The sequence below is a fragment of the Centropristis striata genome, chromosome 8, assembly GCF_030273125.1.
Source record: "Centropristis striata isolate RG_2023a ecotype Rhode Island chromosome 8, C.striata_1.0, whole genome shotgun sequence".
NCBI lineage: Eukaryota > Metazoa > Chordata > Actinopteri > Perciformes > Serranidae > Centropristis > Centropristis striata.
The window spans coordinates 11818027-11839089 of record NC_081524.1 but is presented as its reverse complement, the minus strand read 5'-3'; the positions used below and the strand labels follow the sequence as shown (position 1 = coordinate 11839089).

General features: G+C 38.9%; 2 protein-coding genes across 3 annotated transcripts; both read left to right on the top strand.

The window, feature by feature from the left end:
• Positions 1 to 161: 161 nt before the first annotated feature.
• On the top strand, positions 162 to 10984 carry LOC131976905 (meiotic recombination protein REC8 homolog). Its single transcript, XM_059340126.1, has 17 exons — positions 162 to 377; positions 1746 to 1814; positions 1902 to 2044; positions 2121 to 2196; positions 2286 to 2406; positions 2531 to 2594; positions 3623 to 3690; positions 3786 to 3864; positions 4801 to 4918; positions 5001 to 5157; positions 6877 to 7078; positions 7452 to 7642; positions 7926 to 7968; positions 8258 to 8339; positions 8410 to 8499; positions 8604 to 8695; positions 10462 to 10984. The coding sequence occupies exons 1-17, from the start codon at positions 322 to 324 to the stop codon at positions 10563 to 10565; spliced, it is 1755 nt and encodes a 584-aa protein (XP_059196109.1). The 5' UTR covers positions 162 to 321; the 3' UTR covers positions 10566 to 10984.
• A 682-nt stretch (positions 10985 to 11666) lies between these two features.
• On the top strand, positions 11667 to 19933 carry clk2b (CDC-like kinase 2b). Of its 2 annotated transcripts, none has more exons than XM_059340094.1 (11): positions 11667 to 11732; positions 12948 to 13038; positions 13112 to 13178; positions 14105 to 14224; positions 14293 to 14459; positions 16748 to 16842; positions 18194 to 18323; positions 18417 to 18499; positions 19174 to 19253; positions 19330 to 19420; positions 19513 to 19933. In XM_059340094.1, exons 1-11 carry the CDS (start codon positions 11667 to 11669, stop codon positions 19693 to 19695), a joined length of 1173 nt encoding a protein of 390 aa, XP_059196077.1. In that variant the 3' UTR covers positions 19696 to 19933. The 2 variants fall into 2 exon arrangements, with proteins under 2 accessions (XP_059196077.1, XP_059196076.1); XM_059340093.1 differs by having other exon boundaries at positions 14090 to 14224.
• The last annotated feature ends 1130 nt before the right edge of the window (positions 19934 to 21063 follow it).

Below are 21063 nucleotides of genomic sequence, written 5' to 3'. Positions count from 1 at the left end.
TTTGATTATAATGGGGAAAGATTGTGATGAAAACTAAAAAAATGAAAAAAGTATGCATTTTTTTTATATGTAATGATTTCATAATCGGCAAATTAGCTATTTTTCTATTCACTAAGATAAAATGTACTACCAGCCTAACCTATCAGAAACGAGTTTATTTCCAGTAGAGACTAACCAATCGACTTGTCCACAAAAATAAATAAACCGATATAAATAAACATTCATCTGCTATCGCACAGTTAACAAAAAAATCCTTCTGGTGAAGATTAAAAGCTGCGATTTATCCGCTATTTTATCGACTTTCCCGAAAGATTATCCAAAATGTTTTACTACCCCGCAGTTCTGCGGCGTCACTCGGGATGTTTTTCCACAATCTGGTGAGTAAAAATATTCTTTTTCCTTTTTTTACATTGATAAAAAGTTCAGCTAGTGAATTTGTAATGTCCACTCATTTTGTCAACTGTATTAGCCCGTTATTAATGGGAAATCTTTTTAAAGTTTTAGACACTTAAACGCTGCTGGTGTGTTGACTGGAAGTTGTTCTTTAAAAATAATTAATAATCTTTCCTCAAACATTTAAATATCAAATAAAGTTCCCTTACATTGAAGTTTATGCCCCAATTTTCCTTTAATCTCTTTGTGTGAACCCCCGCCTTACCAATTAATTCGTGTAATACCTTAATTAACAAAAAATATCCAGTGTACATCCGACGCATTCAGAAAATACAATTAATTGTGAATCTATGTTTCTCCGCATTTAAAACCTATTGTATATTCCAGACACTTTTATAATGTACACTTGTACTGTATGAAAAAACCCCGCGGTGCAGGTGCATCAGTGCTAAAGATAACAAATATCGGACAACAAAAGCACCGCAAACCAACACGTCATAAGCCTTTGAAGCTTTTTTTTTTTTTTTTAACAAAAGACAACAGCTTTGAAGATGAGGTGAAGGTCAAAGGTGACATCATGTCAAAGCGGGAGAAAAAAAAATGCAGGTCAGCTTGTAGTTGTAACTTTCACCTTAATTTTGTTTCTTAATTTGCCCAAATCAAATATCTTCTTTGGACCAAGGTTTAAAATTACAGAAAATGATTAGGGCCCAGGTAGGAGAGAAAAATAATAAGAGGAGGGGAAAAAAATAATAATGCACTTCGAGAAAAAAGTAAAAATGAGGAGAATAAAGTCAACTTTTTGAGTTTGGGAAAGTAGACTGGAAGCTACAACCTGATTTTCCTCAACACAAAAAGTTGACTTTATTCTCCTCATTTCTACTTTTTTTTTCTCAAACTGCAAAATTATGAGAAAAAATCCTCTATTTTTTTCCCCTACCCCAATCATCTTTTCTGTATAAAATAATTCAGAATATAGGTTTTTAAAGAAAAACATATTTTAGCCTGCAATATGCTCCTTACTTCATTTAGTTAGCATTTAATTGCCTCCTTGGGTGCTGATCACTGTATGTCATAATAATATGGTTGTAATATTATATGTGATAATTGTAGGCTGTTGCTGAAAAATCACCCACATCTTTCTTTTTCTCTGTTTTTCTCTTAATTGCTGAGAGGTAGGAGATCTGTGAAAATCTGTGTGTATTATAAAGGCCACCATACTGTACCTCATGCAGAAGATAAAGGAGGGTTAGGGTAAATGCCCATGCATGGTTTAATTATTGAGAGGGACATGTCCCCTCTGCCCCCCTCAACATCTACACCAGTGATGTCAGTGCTCTCTGTCCCTTTAGGCTGGTTGCTACAAAAGGCACCAGAGTAACGCGCCGGGATTTCCTAAAAGTCAACGTCATAAGAACCTGGTAAGAAGTCATTTCAGTCATTGTTTCGTATTTAGAATGGCTGCACTGTGAATCTGTCCAGGGACAATAACACTTATTCCCGTACAGTGATGACATCATGAACTACGTGCTGGAGCGGGTGCCACCACCTCAGCCTGGTCTGCCAAAACCTCGCTTCTCCCTCTACCTGTCCTCCCAGCTGCAGTACGGGGTCATCCTCGTCTACCACCGGCAGTGTGCTCTCTTCCTGCGTAAGAACGTATGAACAGACTGGAAGAAAAGAGATGAAATGAACAGGTTTCTGACTTTGACCTTGTGTTCTTCCAGAGGAGCTTCAGTCCGTCGTGGGCCAGCTGTTGAAAAAGAGTATGTCCCAGAAAATTGATATGGATGATTCCAGCAGGTGAGAACAGCTGCTCAACAGTTCACACATTTGTCTGAAACACAAAGTAACTCCTGTTTCTTGCTGCTGGGCCTCCTGTTCTCTCTCAGACAACCTCTGGACTTACCTGACGCCCTGGCTCACCTGGACGAGACAGAGGGAGCTCTTGACCCTTTTTTCGGAGTGATGCACATGCGGGACGCCATGCCCAGCCCCAATACACTGATACAGGTATCCAAATACCCGAATAAAGAAGGAGATTTAACACTCAGCACCCTTAAGTTAAATCTGAAATAATCAAAGTATTTGTACTGATAAAATGAGTGTACTCAGTGTCTTCTTCTGTGTCTCTCAGAGGGGTCAGGAATATGTGAGAGAAGCTGATGCTGCTGCTGCTGCTGCTGCTGCTCTAGAGAACGGTAGGTTGTCTTGATGTGCTGTCATGAAATGAACAATAATGATCTCTTCAGGGCATTGCAGCAGCAGAAATAATAATACTATGCAGAAATATCTCTTAAAATGATAAGCAAATGGCCGGAGATATTCATAAATGTAATAAAATGCATTAAAAAAACAATGACACAATTATTTAATGACAGCTAACTTAGACTACCTTGAACTGATATCACAAGACTATAATGCAAGAATAATAAACTTTAATCAGCAGTATTCATCTGTTATTTTAATTTGGCCCCTCCTCCCTGGCTAATAGGCTGTCAGTGAGGATTTAGCACAGTTTTTTCAAAAATCTGACTCAGGCGACACCAATAGGTGTCTACCTGGCCGTGCTGAGAAACAGAAAGAGGGATTATCTTCTGAATATATTTGTGCACAAAGGGTTCAGGTTCAGGTTACTTTCTTTACATATATCTCATTCAGGCATTTAAAGGTCCATTATATGATATATAATAATATAAAGGTCCATTATATGATACATAATGATAAAAAAAACATTAATATATATTCTATACACATTCTATATACATTCTATAGTTTTGCAAGTGTTCCTTTTGTATTGAAATCCAAACATGAATGATTACAGTTTATTCAAGAGAATGCACATTATATGTCATTATGTGATTATCAGCATTAATTGGATGCCAGCTATGCAGCTTTACAGCAAAACATACATAGACATGTATAGAAATGTACAGTATGTCAGCATGTATGCACAGAAATGCCAGCATCTCACAGGAACAGACAGATTGTCCAAATTCAGAGCAGAGAGAAGCAGTGGGTCAGCTCAGGGCGGAGCAGGCTGCCTTCAACAACATCCTCCTAATTGGATGCTGATGTCGAAGTGTCAGGAAGTGTTATGTAGCTGCGTTCCACTCAGCAGAAGAGAGCTTTAATTGCAGCTTGATTAGCTGTGTCCTCTCCTGCTGGTTTTTGTAGCTGTTGAAATAGTGTTTTTTAATTTATGAACGTTGCTCATATTTTCCTCCAGGCATAACTGCATCTCCAGACAGCATCACTCTGAGGGAGAGGGAGCCTGTCACTATCCCTGCTGCAGAGGTACAGCTGTCAGTCAAAAGAAGCTCATAAAAACAGAGATTTTTGTGTTTTGCCCTGTTTGTTTTTACTTGCATACATCTTCTTCTCGCTGTCAGTTTGAGGGCGAGGAGCTCTTCGATCAGCATCAAGATACTATTGACCTCCTCATGGCCCAAACAGATGACTTTCCAGAAGGTGTGTGTGTGTGTGTGTGTGTGTGTGTGTGTTTTTTTTTTTTTTTTACAAAAGACAACAGCTTTGAAGATGAGGTGAAGGTCAAAGGTTACATCATGACAAAGCGGGAGAAAAAAAATGCAGGTCTGCTTGTAGTTGCAACTTTCACCTTTTATGTTTCTTAATTTGTCCAATTCAAATTCTTATTTGGACCAAGGTTTAAAATGACAGAAGATGATTAGGGCCAGGTATGAGAAAAAAATAGTGAGAGGAGGGAAAAAAATTAATTATGCACTTTGGAAAGACTGACTTACATTACCAAAGGAAAGCTGAAGGAATTTGTACAATTGTGGGAACCATATCTGAACATTATATCATCTGGAAAATAGGGTCATAGAATTTAAATTATCTTTATTATTATTATTATGTGTATATGTTTACATGTATGTATAAGTATGTATATGGTTGTGTTTATAAGAATATATGTATGTACATGTTGTTTAGATGTGCATACGTGTGCAATGCATACATGTGTGTGTATGTGTGCTTGTATGTATACATAGGACTATATAATTTCGTGCAAATCTACCTGGTGTGAATGGGTGTGTGTATGAAGGTTTGGGTTCTGCTCTGCATTCTTTATGTATGTTATCATTTACTTTTGCTTGTTTAAATTTTATTGTAAAACTTGAAAACTAATAAAAATATTGTTAAAAAAAATAAATAATTATGCACTTTGAGAAAAAAAGTCAAAATGACGAGAATAAAGCCGACTTTCTGAGTTTGGTAAAGTAGACTGCAAGCTACAATCTGATTTTCATCAACACAAAAAGTTGACTTTGTTCTCGACATTCTGACATTTTTTCTCGAACCACAAAATGGCAAAACATGGAGCTCCTTTCTCTCGTGGGGCAGAGTGGTAAGATGTTTTTTCTTCCTTTAACCTATTTCTAATAGGAGATGTGGCACTTCCAAGAGAAGAGGTGATACCAGGAGAGCAAGAAGGGGAGATGGAAATAGACAGAAGAGGCCCTGAGATAGAGAGAACAAAAGATCGCACAGGATCCACTATTGAGTAAATGATCCAGCATGCAAACACCAGCACACATGGATCCAAACAAGCAGACACTGACTGACTGTGTTTCTTCCTGGGTCAGACTACAGCCCACCACTCTCTCCAGTGAGGGGCCAGGCCTGTCCGTGGAGAAGCCTGGACCCCCCTCAGACCAGCACACCCCTGTCTCTGGCCCCGGCATCTCCTACCTGCCATCTGCAGCAGTGGAGGAATGGGAAGGACCAGCTCCACAGTCAGAGGTGCCAGCTTCTGTGGTTTAGGTCAATGTGCAAACACACCAGTCTTCAACAGTCCCATAGAGCAGCGGGGAGCAGGGAGTCTTTAGGGGAGATAGCAGGTGAACTGTATACGCCACACATAAGTGATATTCTCATCTGAAAGCTGAGAACCTGAAGATTAATTTAAGATGCATCTCAAACTGTGTCAAGTTCTTCTAGTCATACATCTGTAATGAACATTGAGTTTTGGTCAGGTGCCTATTCAAAGTTTAGAGCCTTAAAACATTATGATGGAAGTACACGGTCGCCCATAAAGTTGAAATAATTTTGACACAATCCTCTGTTGTTTGTGGTTTAATTTTCATTGTGATATGTTTGGAAGAGATTAATTAATAAAGCTTTTAAGAAGATATACACTTTGTCTGTCAAGAATAAATCACAATGTCACAATCATTTAATGAAGTGGTAAAAAAAATGTATTCCAACTTTATGGGCGACTGTGTATATGATGGCTTGTCTTGTTGTAGCATTTAGGGGTTGATATAATTTGTTAGATATGGTGCAAAATGTAACTATTTTTGACCACTTAAGAATTTAGAAAAAAAATCCTTCAAAATTCCATATCGAAGCAAAAACATCTTGAGGAACACCACAGAAAGATCCATTCTGTGACAATGGCCATGCAAGTTTTGCACTCACTAAAACTAAGCCTAACTTAAATATTATTATTATTATTATATTATTAAGTTATTATGACATACCAGCAAATGCCTTGGGTCTTCCAGTATAATCCGATATCAATATCTCAATTCTATCTTTGAGACTGAGCCCACTACACACTGTTAAAAACAGTAATTATGGCCGAGATTGCTGGCAGTCCTGCAGGTCTCAGAGGATTAAATCAAACTTCCATCGATAAAGTGCGAGAAGTTTCCCTTTCTAATAACCTGTTTAGTCTGTAGTTATACATTTAAGTTAATAGTTCAAAGGGTTGAATACAGAAGTCAAATCTTCCCCTGTAGTTGGAGTTTTTAACACAACCCTAAAGTTGTTCTTATGATAAAGAGACACGTCTACATTTCATTTAATTTCATTTCACCTTTATTTATTCAGAGAGGGCCAATTGAGAGCAAGCTCTCATTTCCAATGGCGCCCTGATTACAGTACAAATACAATTTAACACATTACACTACATATCCATAATAATATATACTCAACAGAAGCACAATAAATTCAATGAGCACATGCACATTCAGAAATCATAAGATTAATAAGAATGTCTTTAAAATGATTAAAAGGAATCAGTGTATCCAACTGAAGCTGTGACAGTAAATCATTCCATTTAAAAGGAGCAAAATAAACAAAAACGAATTTCCCTACCTCTGTTTAACAGCAGGGATATTAAGAGCCAGTGGGTTATATGAACGAGTTGGAAAGTTAAAAGATCTGAAGCTCAATAGGCTCTATAAGTAGAATGGTAGTTTTTTCAATAGTGCCTTATAAATAAACAATATGCAGTGTTGCTCCCTTCTTAGAGCCAGGGAAGTCCAACCTACATTGTGATAGAGGTGGCAGTGGTGGGTCATGAACCCATCGCCAGTAATAAATCTAAAAACAGAATGATAAATTGTATCAAGTGGTTTTAGGACCGAGGGACAAGCATGCATATAAATAATGTCACATTTGACAGCTGGAGGAAAGTTCTGGCAAATTGACTTCCCACACTCCTCCCATGCCCAGGATGTGACTCCTCCAGCGGTGAAGACCAGGAGGAAGAGGAAAAGGCAGCTGATCTTCTTTGACCCAGAGACGCAGATCCTTGAGGAGGTGCTGCAGCAGCAGATCAACAATCCTGTGATTGAGACCAGACCGCTAATTTTCCCACCGGCGCCTTCAAAAAGGATGCCCTCTGCTGCTGAGCTCTTCAACAGGCCCTGCACCCGTCAGTGACTTTTTCTAGTGAATGTTTTATTTGCCTTATTTGTTTGCATAGAATGGAAGTGATCTGGGGGAGGGTATTCTCCCGTGTTAATTTTGCACAACAATGACACTTATATTTCAGCTTGTTTTACAGCTGCTGGATGCAGAGATCCTGCTGTTGTCCCCATAAGTCACTAAGACACACACAAAAAATCCCTTACATATTCTTATTGTTATTATTTACATTGATGTTGATGGCTTTAAAGTGTTATAATGATTTATTGTTCTTTCAGCTTTTTCCCCCTATATTGTTTCTTGGCACCTACTGCTATTTTTAAAAGATGTGACTCAGGTAACTTCAACAATAAACCTCAAAGCTATTTTTGCCCCTGCAGCTCTGCCTGAAGAAGTGGAGTTTCTATGGAGACAGGCTGCGACCATTCAGCCTCTCTTAGACTCGGACCTGCCGGTTGGAGAGAGAGGGCCAGAGTCCACTGATTCTGAAAGGGAAAGAGAGCGAGAGATGGCTGAGGCCGCCGAGGCTGCTGAAGCGGACGAGGCTCATGAGCTTCCCGAGATCCCTGAGGTTCCTGAGGCTGGTGAGGTTCCTGAGGCTGGTGAGGTTCCTGGGGCTGATGAGGTTCCTGGGGCTGATGAGGTTCCTGGGGCTGATGAGGTTCCTGGGGCTGATGAGGTTCCTGAGGTGGCCGAAGCTCCTGAGGTGGCTCAAAGAGAGCAGGAGAGACGTGAGGTTGCCCCCAGGGAGGTGTGGAAAGATGTTTGTTTGGATGACTCTGATACCAATATCTGGGGGAAAGACGGAAAAAATAAATAACTGATCGTTTGTGTGTTTCTGTGTGTAAATACAGATCTCCAGAGATGTAGCAGGATCAGTGATGTTTGATATTTCAGGTAAAGCTTATGCTAAAAATCAAAGACACTGTACTGTTGAGGTTTAAACCAGCTGACCAGGGATAACTAGTTTGTGTTTAACTGGCAGTGAAAGTTCTCCTTAAAGTGTTTCCACTGCTGTTACATTCAGCATGAGCTAAAGGGGGTTTATGTCTCCTCTGGGGTGAGGCTCAGGTCAAAGGTGGGGGTTTGGCATGTATCACTTATGGTTAAGGGTTAGGGCAAGCCCCCAGGGAACGAATATAAGCCAATGCAATGTTCTCAGATGTGTGCATTTGTGTTTGTCCAGAACATGGTTCTCTGGAGGCCTCCGACCTACGGGAGGCGTCTCGAGAGATCATCTCGCCCATGTTCACACCAGAGAGAGAAGGGTGGGTAACAAAGAAACACAGGTGAAGTGTGTGAGTGCAGTCCTGCTTATGGTCACGTGTGTGTTGGCAGGCCCCCGGTCCCCAGGTCTGCAGGACTGCAGGACATCCCCGAGGTGGCGGAGGACGAGCTGCTGGAGACACCTGCAGCAGAGTCTCCGAGGTGATGACAGTGAACACAACACCATTAGTTTTCCTGTTCTTTGCATTTAGCTAGTTAGGAGATAAGAATATGATTATGTGTTTTGTGTGTTTTTGTGTGTCTAGGCTGCTTCCGGATCTGCCTGTGCTGTTTCAGTCTCTTCTGCCACCAGATGCCGACCGGCGAACTGTCAGCAACATGTTTCAGAGGCTCCTGGGTGAGACATCAGACCAGTTACCATCCACCAGTCTGACTCAGGTCAAATAGTGTCCAGAGGTTTTTGACATGGGTTGGGCATTATTTCTGTCTCCACTTCTCATATCTACAGTTCTTGCATTCATGTTCACATTTTAATGTAACTAATCAAACTGAAACTAAGGTCCCTCTGACTGGGCAGACAGTTAATCATTATTTAGTATAATGAAGTGGCACCGGGGTGGGCAATCAGATTTCCGTGCTCAGTCAATATGATCCTGATGGTGTCACTAATGGAAGCTTTTGTGCTGCATTCATGTGGTGTCGGAATAATTGGGAAAATTACTTCCTGATAGGGAAAATAAACACGAGGTTTTGGAGCAACAACATATCAGTTTTTTTTACTTTACTACCATGGATGTATTATGAAAACTGGATACCACACCCAAAGATGGTGCCTATTCAGTCCAATGGGACTCCTGGCACACACTGATAAAGTTTTCCAGCTTCTGTGTTTACTTCCACATTATGCAGCCCACTGAATTGGCACAGTAGTGACATCTGAAAAATAACCAAAACATTTTTTAAAAAAACAAACTTAATCAAAATGCCACTGATGCAACATGAGCTTGTGGTGTCCGCAGGCAAAGAAGCTGACGTCCATGCATAGTTGTGCACTTCAAAGGTTTATTTAGTCCGTTACGAGCAAGCAAACAAAGAACAAAGAAACATAGCTCCTGCTGCCTCTCTTTGCGGTGGTAAAAACCAAAGACCCACCCAGGTGCATGCCAGCCCTCTGTCTACCCACCTACAGTACCTACCTACTATCTACTAGTACTACCTACTATCTACTATATAACATCAGGGCCCACTCTGTCAACCCAAATTCCATAAAACACCAAAATACTATGGAAACTAAACATGCTAAACAATAATGATGATTAAACTAAATAATTAATCAGCAAAACAAAATATTATCAAAATAAACAAATGTCTAGAATAATCAAACAATAATCATTGTTATTAATAAACTAAATAGACAACTAAATGCAAACAAGAAATAAATAGCTCCAACAGTAGATTTTCTCGGATTTCTAAACCTTGGCTTAAGAATGTTTTTCGATAAAAACCTCCTTTTAAAAATCCTTACAGCAAAAGTAAAAATTGAGCTTGTTTGCACTTTGAGGTGCCGGTCAACAGTAATATAGACGTTTCTTTTATAAAGGTGGTCTGGGGGCTGCGGGGGGATTTTTTTTGCTGCACTTCCTCCAGTGGCCACTGGGGAAAATAGTCTGCAAGACTTATCAGCGCTGTATCCAGTTCTATAATACATCTATGGTTGCAACCACTAGTTGCTGTGCACTTATAGTGAATGATATTAGTCAGAATTGTTATTTTTGCAATAATTCTAAAAACATGTCATGTAAAGCAGTCCTCTAGTGGTTAACAGCAATAAAGGTGTGGTTTAAATGATCTAAGCAATGAAATACAACACATCTTCATTGTGTTAATGAGCTTTAAGGCGTAATGTCAGAAGAACGAAATCAGGAAATACCACCATCTGAGGAACACATGAATGCAGCATGGGGGAGCTGAGGGATCAATAACACACCCTGGGTTAATATACAGCAGGTCATAGAAAAATGATTCAATTTAAAATCAATTTAAGCTCCAGTAAACGTTTTTTGTTGTGTTCTATTATTGTGACCTTTCCATCCTTGATCTGTGTGAAATGATGCTTTTATTTACAATAAGTGGATGTTTTAAAGTTAGTGTTTGTGTCTGCAGTGACTCTATCAGCCAGGGAGCTACATGTGGAGCAGCGCGAGCCTTATGGCGACATCTTGATATTTCCTGGACCCAACTACGAAGAGGGGCGTCTGTCTTTATGACGTGCACCAACCGCCAAACCAACATCATTGTTTAGTCTGAGAGAAGTTTATTTGTCTGTTTCTGACATTTCCTGTGTTCACTTCATCAGACAGAAATTAATCTGGATTTAAACAATATCATACATATAAAATATTCATCAAAGTCAAATATTTTATACGGATCACTTCAGAAGATTTGTTATTACTGTGACTTGTTGACATGTTTGAAATGATTTAAGGTTTTAAAAACACTTTGCTACTGTGACCAGCAGGTTGTATCAACTTTACGAGATTTTTTACGAGTATTTAACTCTTTTTATTGTTCTATTTTTTAAAGACACAACCTCATGTTATTGTGCACTAAAAACAACAATGTTCACCTCTCCGTTCAAGCAATGTGTCACTTTGAACATGAACTACAGAATAAAAACTTTATAAGAGCTCTGTCAGTTATTTCTGTAAAGACAGCACACATTGTATATTAAAAGGTATGTGCAGCACGCGGAGCAGGACAGGTGTAGCAAAACTTACTGCAGGGGTTAAGGAGGTGCAAGGAGGAGAGTAAGTAAGTTGAGTGAAACTGGATCCCTCCTCCCCCAGACCACATCTTGATTCTCCTCTGAAGACTTTCTCAGGGGGTTGTGACCAAAGTTTATTATTAGCATCTGTCTCCGCTCTCTCTTTCTCACCCTCTATCTGTCCTCCTTCTGTCTCGTCGTCTCATTTCTGTCCGTCGCTTTCTGTTTTTGTTTCAGCTTTCTTGTTCACTCGTGTTTGATTTTCACTTTTTCTTTCTTCCTCTTAAGCTATTTTTTCTTCAGTCGGTTTTGTGGCTAGTTGTAGTTCTCTTGTCTCACCTTCACTTGTTTTTGTTTTTTCTGCTGACAGCATCACAAGTTAAATTTTACTTTGTCACAAGTTCATGTCTTCTAGTTTTTCTGTGCCATTGCTTTAATATTGCATTGTCCCGTCCTTTTGTGTGTTTTCTCTCCACAACTCCTGGTCGTGCAGCTTTTTTTTCTGCTTTTGCTTCACCTACCTCTCTCCTTCACCTTACTACACCCCCTCCTCCATCCTCCTCCCAGCTCTTCTCATCTCTGAGTAGCTGTGCTTTTCTACATGATGGGAAAGACAGAGCTGTGCTCTCTTTATAAGGGTTTTCTGGACTGTATTTGCCTTTGCCTCTCTGTGAGTATCTCCATTTTCTGTGCATGTATTTCCTGTTCTCTTGCTTTCACCTCTGCACCACGTTTGACTTCTGACCTGAAATTATCTGCACTGTGTGGTGAGATTTAATTCATAATTCTGTCTTTAACCTGCACAAGTCAAGTGCAGACTGTGTGTGTTTACATGCTATGTCACTTGCTTTGTGCACGGTCTATTTTGTGGCCCGTGTCCTGCAGTAAGTGTCTCCTCAGCACATGCTGGGCTTCTGATATTAATAACAGTCTCAGAATGCGGATGGAAATAGAGCCTCCAAAGAGGCCAGAAGTCATTTGACATTTCTTATTAACCTCCTTGAGAACAAGCTCAGGTCGTCAGGATCAACACTTAATGTAAAAGCTCCCTCTCTCTCTCTGGGAGGTTTTATTTGATCCTGATGGCTGCAGTCATAAAGAAATTCACTGGCCCTTCAGTGCATTTTGGTTACACTCTTTATGCATTTGTCTGCATCTAAGTCAAGGTTATTATAGTTAACGAAAACTAACGAAATAACGAAAACTAGAATTGAAAAAACATTTTCGTTAACTGAAATAAAAATAAAAACTAGAGTTTTTAAAAAATGATAACTAACTAAAACTGTATTTTGTGGTTACAAAACTAACTAAAACTAACTAAAATTATAGTGAAAATAAAATGAAAATGAAAACTTTTTTCATTCATAATTCAGTGTATTTATTTGAACATGCAACAAATGGTAAATATGTTTACTGAGACTGGGATGTCTACACTAGAACAAAAACACCCAGAACTGTAAGAGTTAATAACCTTATTGGGGCTGAGATGGATAAACCAAAGGAAATAAAGGAAACATTTATTATGACCTCTTTGAATCCCGCACCCAACAAATACTCCATTACAAAAAAACTAAAACTAACACTAAAACTAATAAAAACTAAACTAAAACTAGAAAACTCACTCTCAAAACTAACTGAATTTGAAAACAAAAATTCACAACAAAATTAAAACTAAAACTAATGAAAAATCCAAAACTATTATAACCTTGATCTAAGTTTGAATGCATCAGTCTTAGTCAAGGGGGTTAAATCCACCTGATGACCTTTGCCCTTTAAGACCCAGAGGTCAGATGTCACTCACTTTGTCACAGACGGTGAAGAAAGGCACAGAAGCAGATTTTTTCTTTTTTTGTGCCACCTGTGATAAATTTGACTTTGTTTCCAGCGAAAAAAAGATGAAGCTGCAGTCGACAATGAGAGGGACACTGAGAACGGCCACCTGATCTACAAAAGCGGGGACGTCCTCGAAGACAGATGTAAGTTGAAAGTGTTTGGAGTTTTCGGGAAATAAATGCTCCCGTTTCAATTTCCCCTCCATCTCTCTTACAGATGAGATAGTCGACACTTTAGGTGAGGGGACGTTTGGGAAGGTGGTGCAGTGTTTGGACCACAGCAGGTAATTTATTTCTTCTCTTAATGCAAGTTGGACTAATGTGCAATGGTGGAAAAAGTGTTTGGATCCCTTAGTGAAATAAAAGTACTAATACCACATGGCAGAATTACTCCATTACAAGTAAATGTCCCATATTAAAATCATACTTAAGTAAAAGTACAGAAGAATCTGCATAAAAATGTACTTAAAGTACCAAAAGTAAAAGTACACATGCAGAATCTTTTCTATGGAAAAAAATGATTAGACCATTGTTTTCTTCAGTTTCTTGTTCATTTTAATGCCTGGTGCAACTGAAGGTACATTTGTTTGGAAAAATATAATGATAACAACAAAAATAGCTCATAAGAGTTTAATTTAAGAGCTGATATCTAGACATTATCCATGGTTTTCTTGATGATAACCAAAATCATTATCGAGAAAACAATGGACAATGTCTAGATATCAGCTCTTAAATTAAACTCTTATGAGCTATTTTTGTTGTTATTATAATTGTCCAAACAAATGTACCTTTAGTTGTACCAGGCATTAACATTAAATTAACTAGAAATTGAAGAAAACAATGGTCTAATAATTTTTCCATGACTGTATATTTAAAATATATTATTGAATTATTATTTTTGATGAGTTTATGTAAGAGGCATTTTAAATAAGGTTGGATTAATTTAAACGGCTTAACATTCATTATGAAGTTTGATTTTAAAAAACTCTAAATTGGTCGTTTTTATGTTAAATCTCAACCTGAAGTAACCAAAGCTGGCAGCTAAATGAAGTAAAAAGAGTAAAAAGTATGATATTTTCCACAAAATGTAGTGGAGTAGAAGTATAAAGTTACATAAAATGGAAATACAAGTACCTCAAAATTGTACTTCTTTACATTCCACTACTGCTAACGTGTTTGCTGCTTGTAATGAAATTGTTTTAACACACAGAGGAGGAGAAGGTCGAATTGCCCTGAAGATCATTAAAAACTTGGATAAATACAGAGAAGCAGCCAAACTAGAAATCAATGTGCTGGAGAAGATCAGAGAGAGAGATCCAGCCAACAGACAGTAAGTCATTTATGATTCTGACTCTCTTTTTATATTATACATTTCATCTCTGTGTTTCTCCCCATCAGTCACTGTGTACAGATGCTGGACTGGTTTAACTACTACGGCCATGTGTGCATCTCTTTCGAGCTGCTGTCTCTCAGCACCTTTGACTTCTTGAAAGCAAACAGCTTCCTGCCTTATCCCATTAACCAGATCCGACACATGGCCCACCAGATCTGCCACGCTGTCAGCTGTGAGTCCAACACGCATCACGCTAACTGAACCACTTTAGCTTTTTCTCTTGTACCTCTGGATCAATGTCAGCCATGACAGTAAGCAGATGATGCAGCAGCCAACAAGCCAGGTAGATATTTAGAAGGTAGCTGAGTCAATATCACTTTTTTTTTTTTTTACATATTTTATTTATATGTTTTCAGATTTTTAAACATACAGTAGTACAGGCCAAAGGTTTGGACACACCTTCTCATTCAATGCGTTTTTCTTTATTGTCATGACTATTTACATTGTAGATTCTCACTGAAGGCATCAAAACTATGAATAAACACATGTGGAATTATGTACTTAACAAAAAAAGTGTGAAATAACTGAAAACATGTCTTGTATTTTAGATTCCTCAAAGTAGCCACCCTTTGCTTACTAGAATATAAGACATGTTTTCAGTTATTTCACACTTTTTTGTACATAATTCCACATGTGTTCATTAATAGTTCTGATGAATTTACAATGTCAATAGTCATGAAAATAAAGGAAACGCATTGAATGAGAAGGTGTGTCCAAACTTTTGGCCTGTACTGTACATCACAACTACAAGGGAAACATCCGCCCCCCACCCCCACCCTCGGTGATAAAGAAATGGGAAAAACAAACAAACAAACAAACAAAACAAAATGAGGCCAATAAACAAAACAAAGCATGCTCTTATAGGATTCAAAGCAATATAATACTGTATAATCGGCACCAGCCACTGAATGGGTGTCTGTACACATATGCGGCAGCCTGTATACACATCTATATATACAAAGTTACATACATAAACACTAGCACTTTAGGCCATTCTGGATATATAGGACAGAAATGGTTGCCACATTTTGTCAAAGGTTGCAGGGCTGAAAGAAACACTGTATCGAACCCTTTCCATATGTAATAAGTTGGTTATTTCTACTAGCCAGGTTTTGAAAGAAGGCACATCTTCATTTTTCCAGAGGGTTAAAATATTCCTTTTTGCAATAACCATGCCATATTGTAATGTCTTCTGTTTTAAGTGGGTTAAAGATGTCGGATCCCGCCCAAAATGGCAGTGTAAGGATCTGGTGTAATATCACAGTTATATACTTCAGAAAACACTCAAAAATATCTAACCAGAACTTGTTTAGCTTGGGGCAAGACCAAAAGAGGTGGCCCAGGGTGCCCTCAGCTGATTTACATTTTGGGCAAAGTCAATATCACTAATAAGTACCTTTTGTGTCATCATGAAAATAGAACAAAATAATGAAACTCTTATTGTAAATGGCCAAACATTTACACATATATCAGTACAATGTCAAGTCTCAACAACAAGTCTCCTAAAATGTGTTTCCTTCATTTTATGCTGTTGTTTTTTTCATTGGATGTACGGGACTTTGGCATGTCCCACACACTGCTCCACTTACTACAGTGTGTGTAATTAGTGGTTAAATGATACTAATTCAGAAAAATAACATGGTTATATTGTCCACAACAAGTTATTTGATAAAATAAGTCCCTGGAATTGCAGTCCACCCTGTCATTATGGGGTAACTGCCCTTTTAAGAAACCCTCTGATGCTCTCAGTGACATTTTTTCTGTCAATTTGTCTTCCTTTAATAGAGGCTGAAACAGTGGCCTGTTGCAGAATAAGTATTTACGCTTATATTTTGTAATTTTCGTCACATTATGTGTGTAGCTGAATGTTGACAAGCTTAACATGTCCACCCTGTCATAGTGAAATATCAGTTAATATAAAAACCTTTTGAAATTTGAAATATTTTAAACAACTACACAGTCAACTTGCTGACTGAGTCATGTTGCTAACTGAAGGTCCATCCATGATAAATGAAATGCTAAAATTAGCCACATATTTTGCTGTTTGCATTTACATTGTCTGTATATAGTTTATTTATTTTTTTTAAAAGTGTGGGAGCTTGACCAACATCCATTTCTAACAGCATAACATCTACTTAATACATTAAATATGAAGTTCAATGGAAAATCTCAGCTTTTTTTTTTAGATGGGGAAGTCTCAAAGGCACCTTAAGGTGATATTGACTCAGTTATTACCTGAAGATGATTTACATCCCCATATCAGATTAAAGTTGGCGACAAACCACACCACAGCTGTGACTTACAATTATTTTCATTCAGGATTTCTGATTTCCAACATATATTTTCTCCCCACAAATCTACCATCATACCAGACTGTTAAAAACAGGAAACTCGACCAGATGAGGGCGTCGGCTCTCTCCTGTTAAATCTCCTTTCCTCCTCCCTCTGTCTCCACTGCAGTTCTCCATGACAACAAGCTGACTCACACCGACCTGAAGCCTGAGAACATCCTCTTTGTCAACTCAGACTACTCCCTCATATACAACGCAGAGAAGGTAAACAGCTGCAAGCACGAAGCGAAACGTGAAAGAAAATCAGAATGTTCAATAAGCAGGGATTAATGCAGGCAGAGCAATCTGGAGGATTTGCTTTGTGTTTGCCCATTTAGATGCAAATTTTTCCTCAGCAGATCCTGAGAACCGCCACTTTTCCTTTACAGGCATCATGTTGTGTTTGCTGACCTCAGTGGGACCATGTGTGGCATCTTTGGCATCAAACGTAGATAGATATTTTTGTTTTCTTTTTAATGAGCTGTATAGTTGGGAAAATCAACCTTTTTTTTTTTTTCATAGTTTTGGCCATCACATTTATTGGTAATATACTCCCAAGTATTTTGCTGTGTTCTGGGAGCGAAGCCATATTGCTAGAAAGAAGTCAGATGGGGCATGAAACTGGAGCAGTGATACGGTCAGACAGGTTTCAAACAAACACCAAGGTTAACCAAACAAGTTTGAGTGAGAAAACAAACACACATGGTGAAGTGATACAAATGTTTGTGGTTTCTTTGCAGATTTACAGGTTAGACTTTAATCAGTTGTACTTAGTGTTGATATAAAATGGATACAAGACATTAATTGGCAACCAAAATGTTACAATGATGAACTGAAAACACTTTGAAAGGATCATATTTTGAAAACAAAAACATACATTGCGCTTTGGTAGCAACTCTACATTTACAAAGTAACCACGCCCTGAAGTGTGCCCTGCTTTGTTTATTTTAATCGAAATATGACCATAAATTACAAAATGAACATCATGCTGTATCAAAATACATGTAAAACTAGCGGTTGAGACCATGAACTCATTATGAGAACTCATTATTTACTGATGTAATAAATCAAGTAAGAAGTAAGTCATTTCCTCAGACTTCAATACAATCAGACTTCTTCCTCCAGCCACTGGAGTCGCCCCCTGCTGGCAATTTGAAAAAATGCATGTTTAAGGCATTACCGCATTGGCTTCACTTTTCAAACCTGGAAGTTGCCTCTTGCCTCTGACTGAACTCAGAACTCACCAGAAATTTGTTTTCTTTCTGTTATTTCAATCCAGTCTGTCTTGTTTGTTCCGTCTCTGTTAGTGGGTCTGCAAAGCCCTGGAGTGCATGCAAAGTATATGCCAGACTCTCTTCTTCTCTCTGTTTCCAGTCTATTCTCATCCAAGCTAACCGGCTGCTGACTGTATCATCATTTTTGCCAAAATGTCAATCTGTTCCTCTATTATAGTTGTCTGTGCACAGTTTTCCTTTGCAATAGTGGATTATTACCAACCCTTGCGTGCTACATTTCTTGTTTTATATCCAGGTAAAGTTCTGTGGATTTGGCTAAACTGTTTGCTGTCTTCCTTCAGAAGTGCAATGAGCGGAGAATAAACAACACCACAGTGCGGCTCGTTGACTTTGGCAGCGCCACCTTTGACCACGAACACCACTCCGTCGTCATCTCTACACGTCACTACCGAGCTCCAGAGGTCATACTGGGTAAGAGATGTTGATTTAGAGCAGGGAGTAACCAGGAGCTGTCAGTCCAGTTTAGTTGTTTTCAAAGTTCTGTCCTTCTCCTCTCTCACACAGAGTTGGGCTGGAGTCACCCCTGTGATGTTTGGAGTATTGGCTGCATCCTGTTTGAATACTACGCAGGCTTCACACTGTACCAGGTCACATGTGTGACTATACTGCTGACAATAGGCATTAAGTACTTTCTGAGTACTTTTTGGGAGTGTTTTGGCTCCACCCACTAGTTAGTTCCCCTCTGCCTCTGTTCCCATACAGGTACTTTTGTAGCGGTTGACCAACGGGTTCGAACGTGACAACAGACCGACAAGCAGTGTTGACAACTTAGGGACTCTATTATTCAGACCGCTATAGCAACTGTTTTTTTTTTTTTTTTTAAAGCAACTAGCAACAAATCTAGCGACTTTTTCTGGTGTTATTGGAGGCTTGTTCCTACTCTTCTTAACGAGTAGCGCCATCCCAAAGCACTCACAAGCGGCCCAGTCCTCCCGCTGCAGTCAGCAGAGCAGGAGATGTTAACCCCTCAGCATCCAGTTTGCACTGGTCTGTAAATGTCTGCACCAGTCAGCAAATGAATCACGCATGCGCGAAATTCAGCTCAGAAAAGTACCTACCTGAGGAAAGTACTTTCTCTGCTACCTGAGCCGCTAACCGGTGTAGTTGAGCGGATCTTGGGCGGATCCTCTCTCCCAAGCCACACCCACAGCGGCTCACTAGAGGGAAAAGTACCTAATGGAAACACGCCTAACCCCCTAACCCTTACAGCATACTGAAAGTAGTATAATTTTGATCTTGTTGACACCATCTTCACTTTCAGACTCATGATAATAAGGAGCATCTGGCTATGATGGAGCGCATTCAGGGACCAGTTCCTCAGAGAATGATCCAGAGGAGCAGGTAACACACTCATACACACGGTTACACAAACACACATGCAAACAAACTCTGACAAAACACAATTTCTTCTTTGCAGAAAGCAGAAGTATTTCCACCGTGGGCGTCTCGACTGGAATGAATGCTCCAAGGCTGGACGTTACGTGAAAGCCAAGTGCAAACCATTAAGCGTGAGCTGAGAGCAAATGCTAACTTTTAAACCTGAGTCAAGCACATCAAATCCCTTAAACAACAAGTTTTTCTCTCTGTTTTTTTTTTTCAGAAGTACTTGCTATCTCACAGCACAGAACACCACCAGTTCTTTAACCTCTTGGAGAGTATGCTAGACTACGAGCCCTCGACACGCATCTGTCTGTCCTCTGTCTTGCAACACCCTTTCTTCCTGCCTCTGCTGCATCCAGGAAGGAGTCAGTTCTGGAGGAACAGCCGTGATATGAGCAGATGACCCTAAATACACACTTGACCCCATATATGAGGACCATACCTGTGTGTTTACAAGTTTTGGTGCTAAGCAGGTCAGGCTGTTCTCATTCACTGTTCTCACAATACCTACAAAAAGTGATGCACTATATTTCTTATATAACTGCAGTAATCGCGAGCCAGGAGACCAGTTTATTACGACCAATATTGACGTTTGGTTGTTTGAGGATGATCTCTAGTTTTACCACACAAAATTATGAGCAAAGGAGTCAGGTGATGTTTAAAAAGACCAGAAAGTAGCAGTGTTGGGGAAAGTTACTTTTAAGACTAACTAGCTACTTTACAAAGTTAAGTAACTAACTAATAAAGTACTTTCAAAGTTACCTTTTTAAATGCTTTTTAAATATGCCGTTTGTTGTGTTGTCACTTCTAGTGTAAAGAAATACCTGCACAACCAACTCTTATCAAAAGAAAACATGGAAAGCATAACATCTTCAATTTAATGTATTTATTTATCTATTAATCAAACAAACCATGACCACAACAAACAAAAAATGTTTCTTATCTACCACAATGTAAGGTGTGCATGTGATTCAAAACAAAACTTGGTCAAAACCATAGACTGCATAAATGAGGTCAAAACCTATATGGCTGACCGTGTCTGGTGCTCACAGTTAGCGTATTGTGTCACTTCAGGTGTTTCTGTGTACTGGTAGTGTCTGCTCACTCCTAAAATGTGTTTCCTTAATTTTGTTCAGTTTTTTTCATTGGATGTATGTGATTTTGGCATGTCCTGCTCCGCTTACTACAGTGTGTGTAATTAGTGGTTAAATTATACAAATTCAGAGAAAATTACATGGTTATATTGTCCACAACAAGTAATTTGATCAAACAAGTCATTTTTGAATATATATTCTATTTTCATAATCATATCAAACATTTTTCATGTGTCTTAAGCTTAATCAAGCTTAACATGTCCACCCTGTCATAGTGAAATATCAAATAATATAAAAACCTTCCTGAAATTTGAAATTTATTTGCTAAACTGTACACAGTCAACTTGCTTAACTGAGTCATGTTGCTAACTGAAGGTCCAGCCATGCTAAATTAAATGCTAAAATTAGCCAGATATATCCACCCTGTCATTATATGGTGATCTATGGTGATATTGACTCTTTAGCATTATATCTCAACTTTATCACTGATCTCATCTGTTAACATTATTTAGTTCCGTTAGCTACTTACCTTAGCAGCTAGCGATAGCTCTTCTCTCCTGCTAGGTTTTTAGCTACTCCTCAGCCCCTTAATGATAATGGTACATGTAATAAGTGTAGCGTATTAGTTGTGTTGGAGGCGAGGCTTACTGAATTGGGATTGCGGCTCCCCAGTGCTG

Excerpts from the sequence above, each read along its gene's own strand:
- LOC131976905 (XM_059340126.1), top strand. The coding sequence starts at position 322 with ATGTTTTACTACCCCGCAGTTCTGCGGCGTCACTCGGGATGTTTTTCC. Across the intron at positions 2,197-2,285 it reads GATATGGATGATTCCAGCAG|ACAACCTCTGGACTTACCTG; the intron begins GTGAGAACAGCT and ends GTTCTCTCTCAG. Across the intron at positions 8,696-10,461 it reads CATGTTTCAGAGGCTCCTGG|TGACTCTATCAGCCAGGGAG; the intron begins GTGAGACATCAG and ends TTGTGTCTGCAG.
- clk2b (XM_059340093.1), top strand. The coding sequence starts at position 11,667 with ATGGGAAAGACAGAGCTGTGCTCTCTTTATAAGGGTTTTCTGGACTGT. Across the intron at positions 13,039-13,111 it reads GGACGTCCTCGAAGACAGAT|ATGAGATAGTCGACACTTTA; the intron begins GTAAGTTGAAAG and ends TCTCTCTTACAG. Across the intron at positions 13,179-14,089 it reads CAGTGTTTGGACCACAGCAG|TGTTTTAACACACAGAGGAG; the intron begins GTAATTTATTTC and ends TTGTAATGAAAT.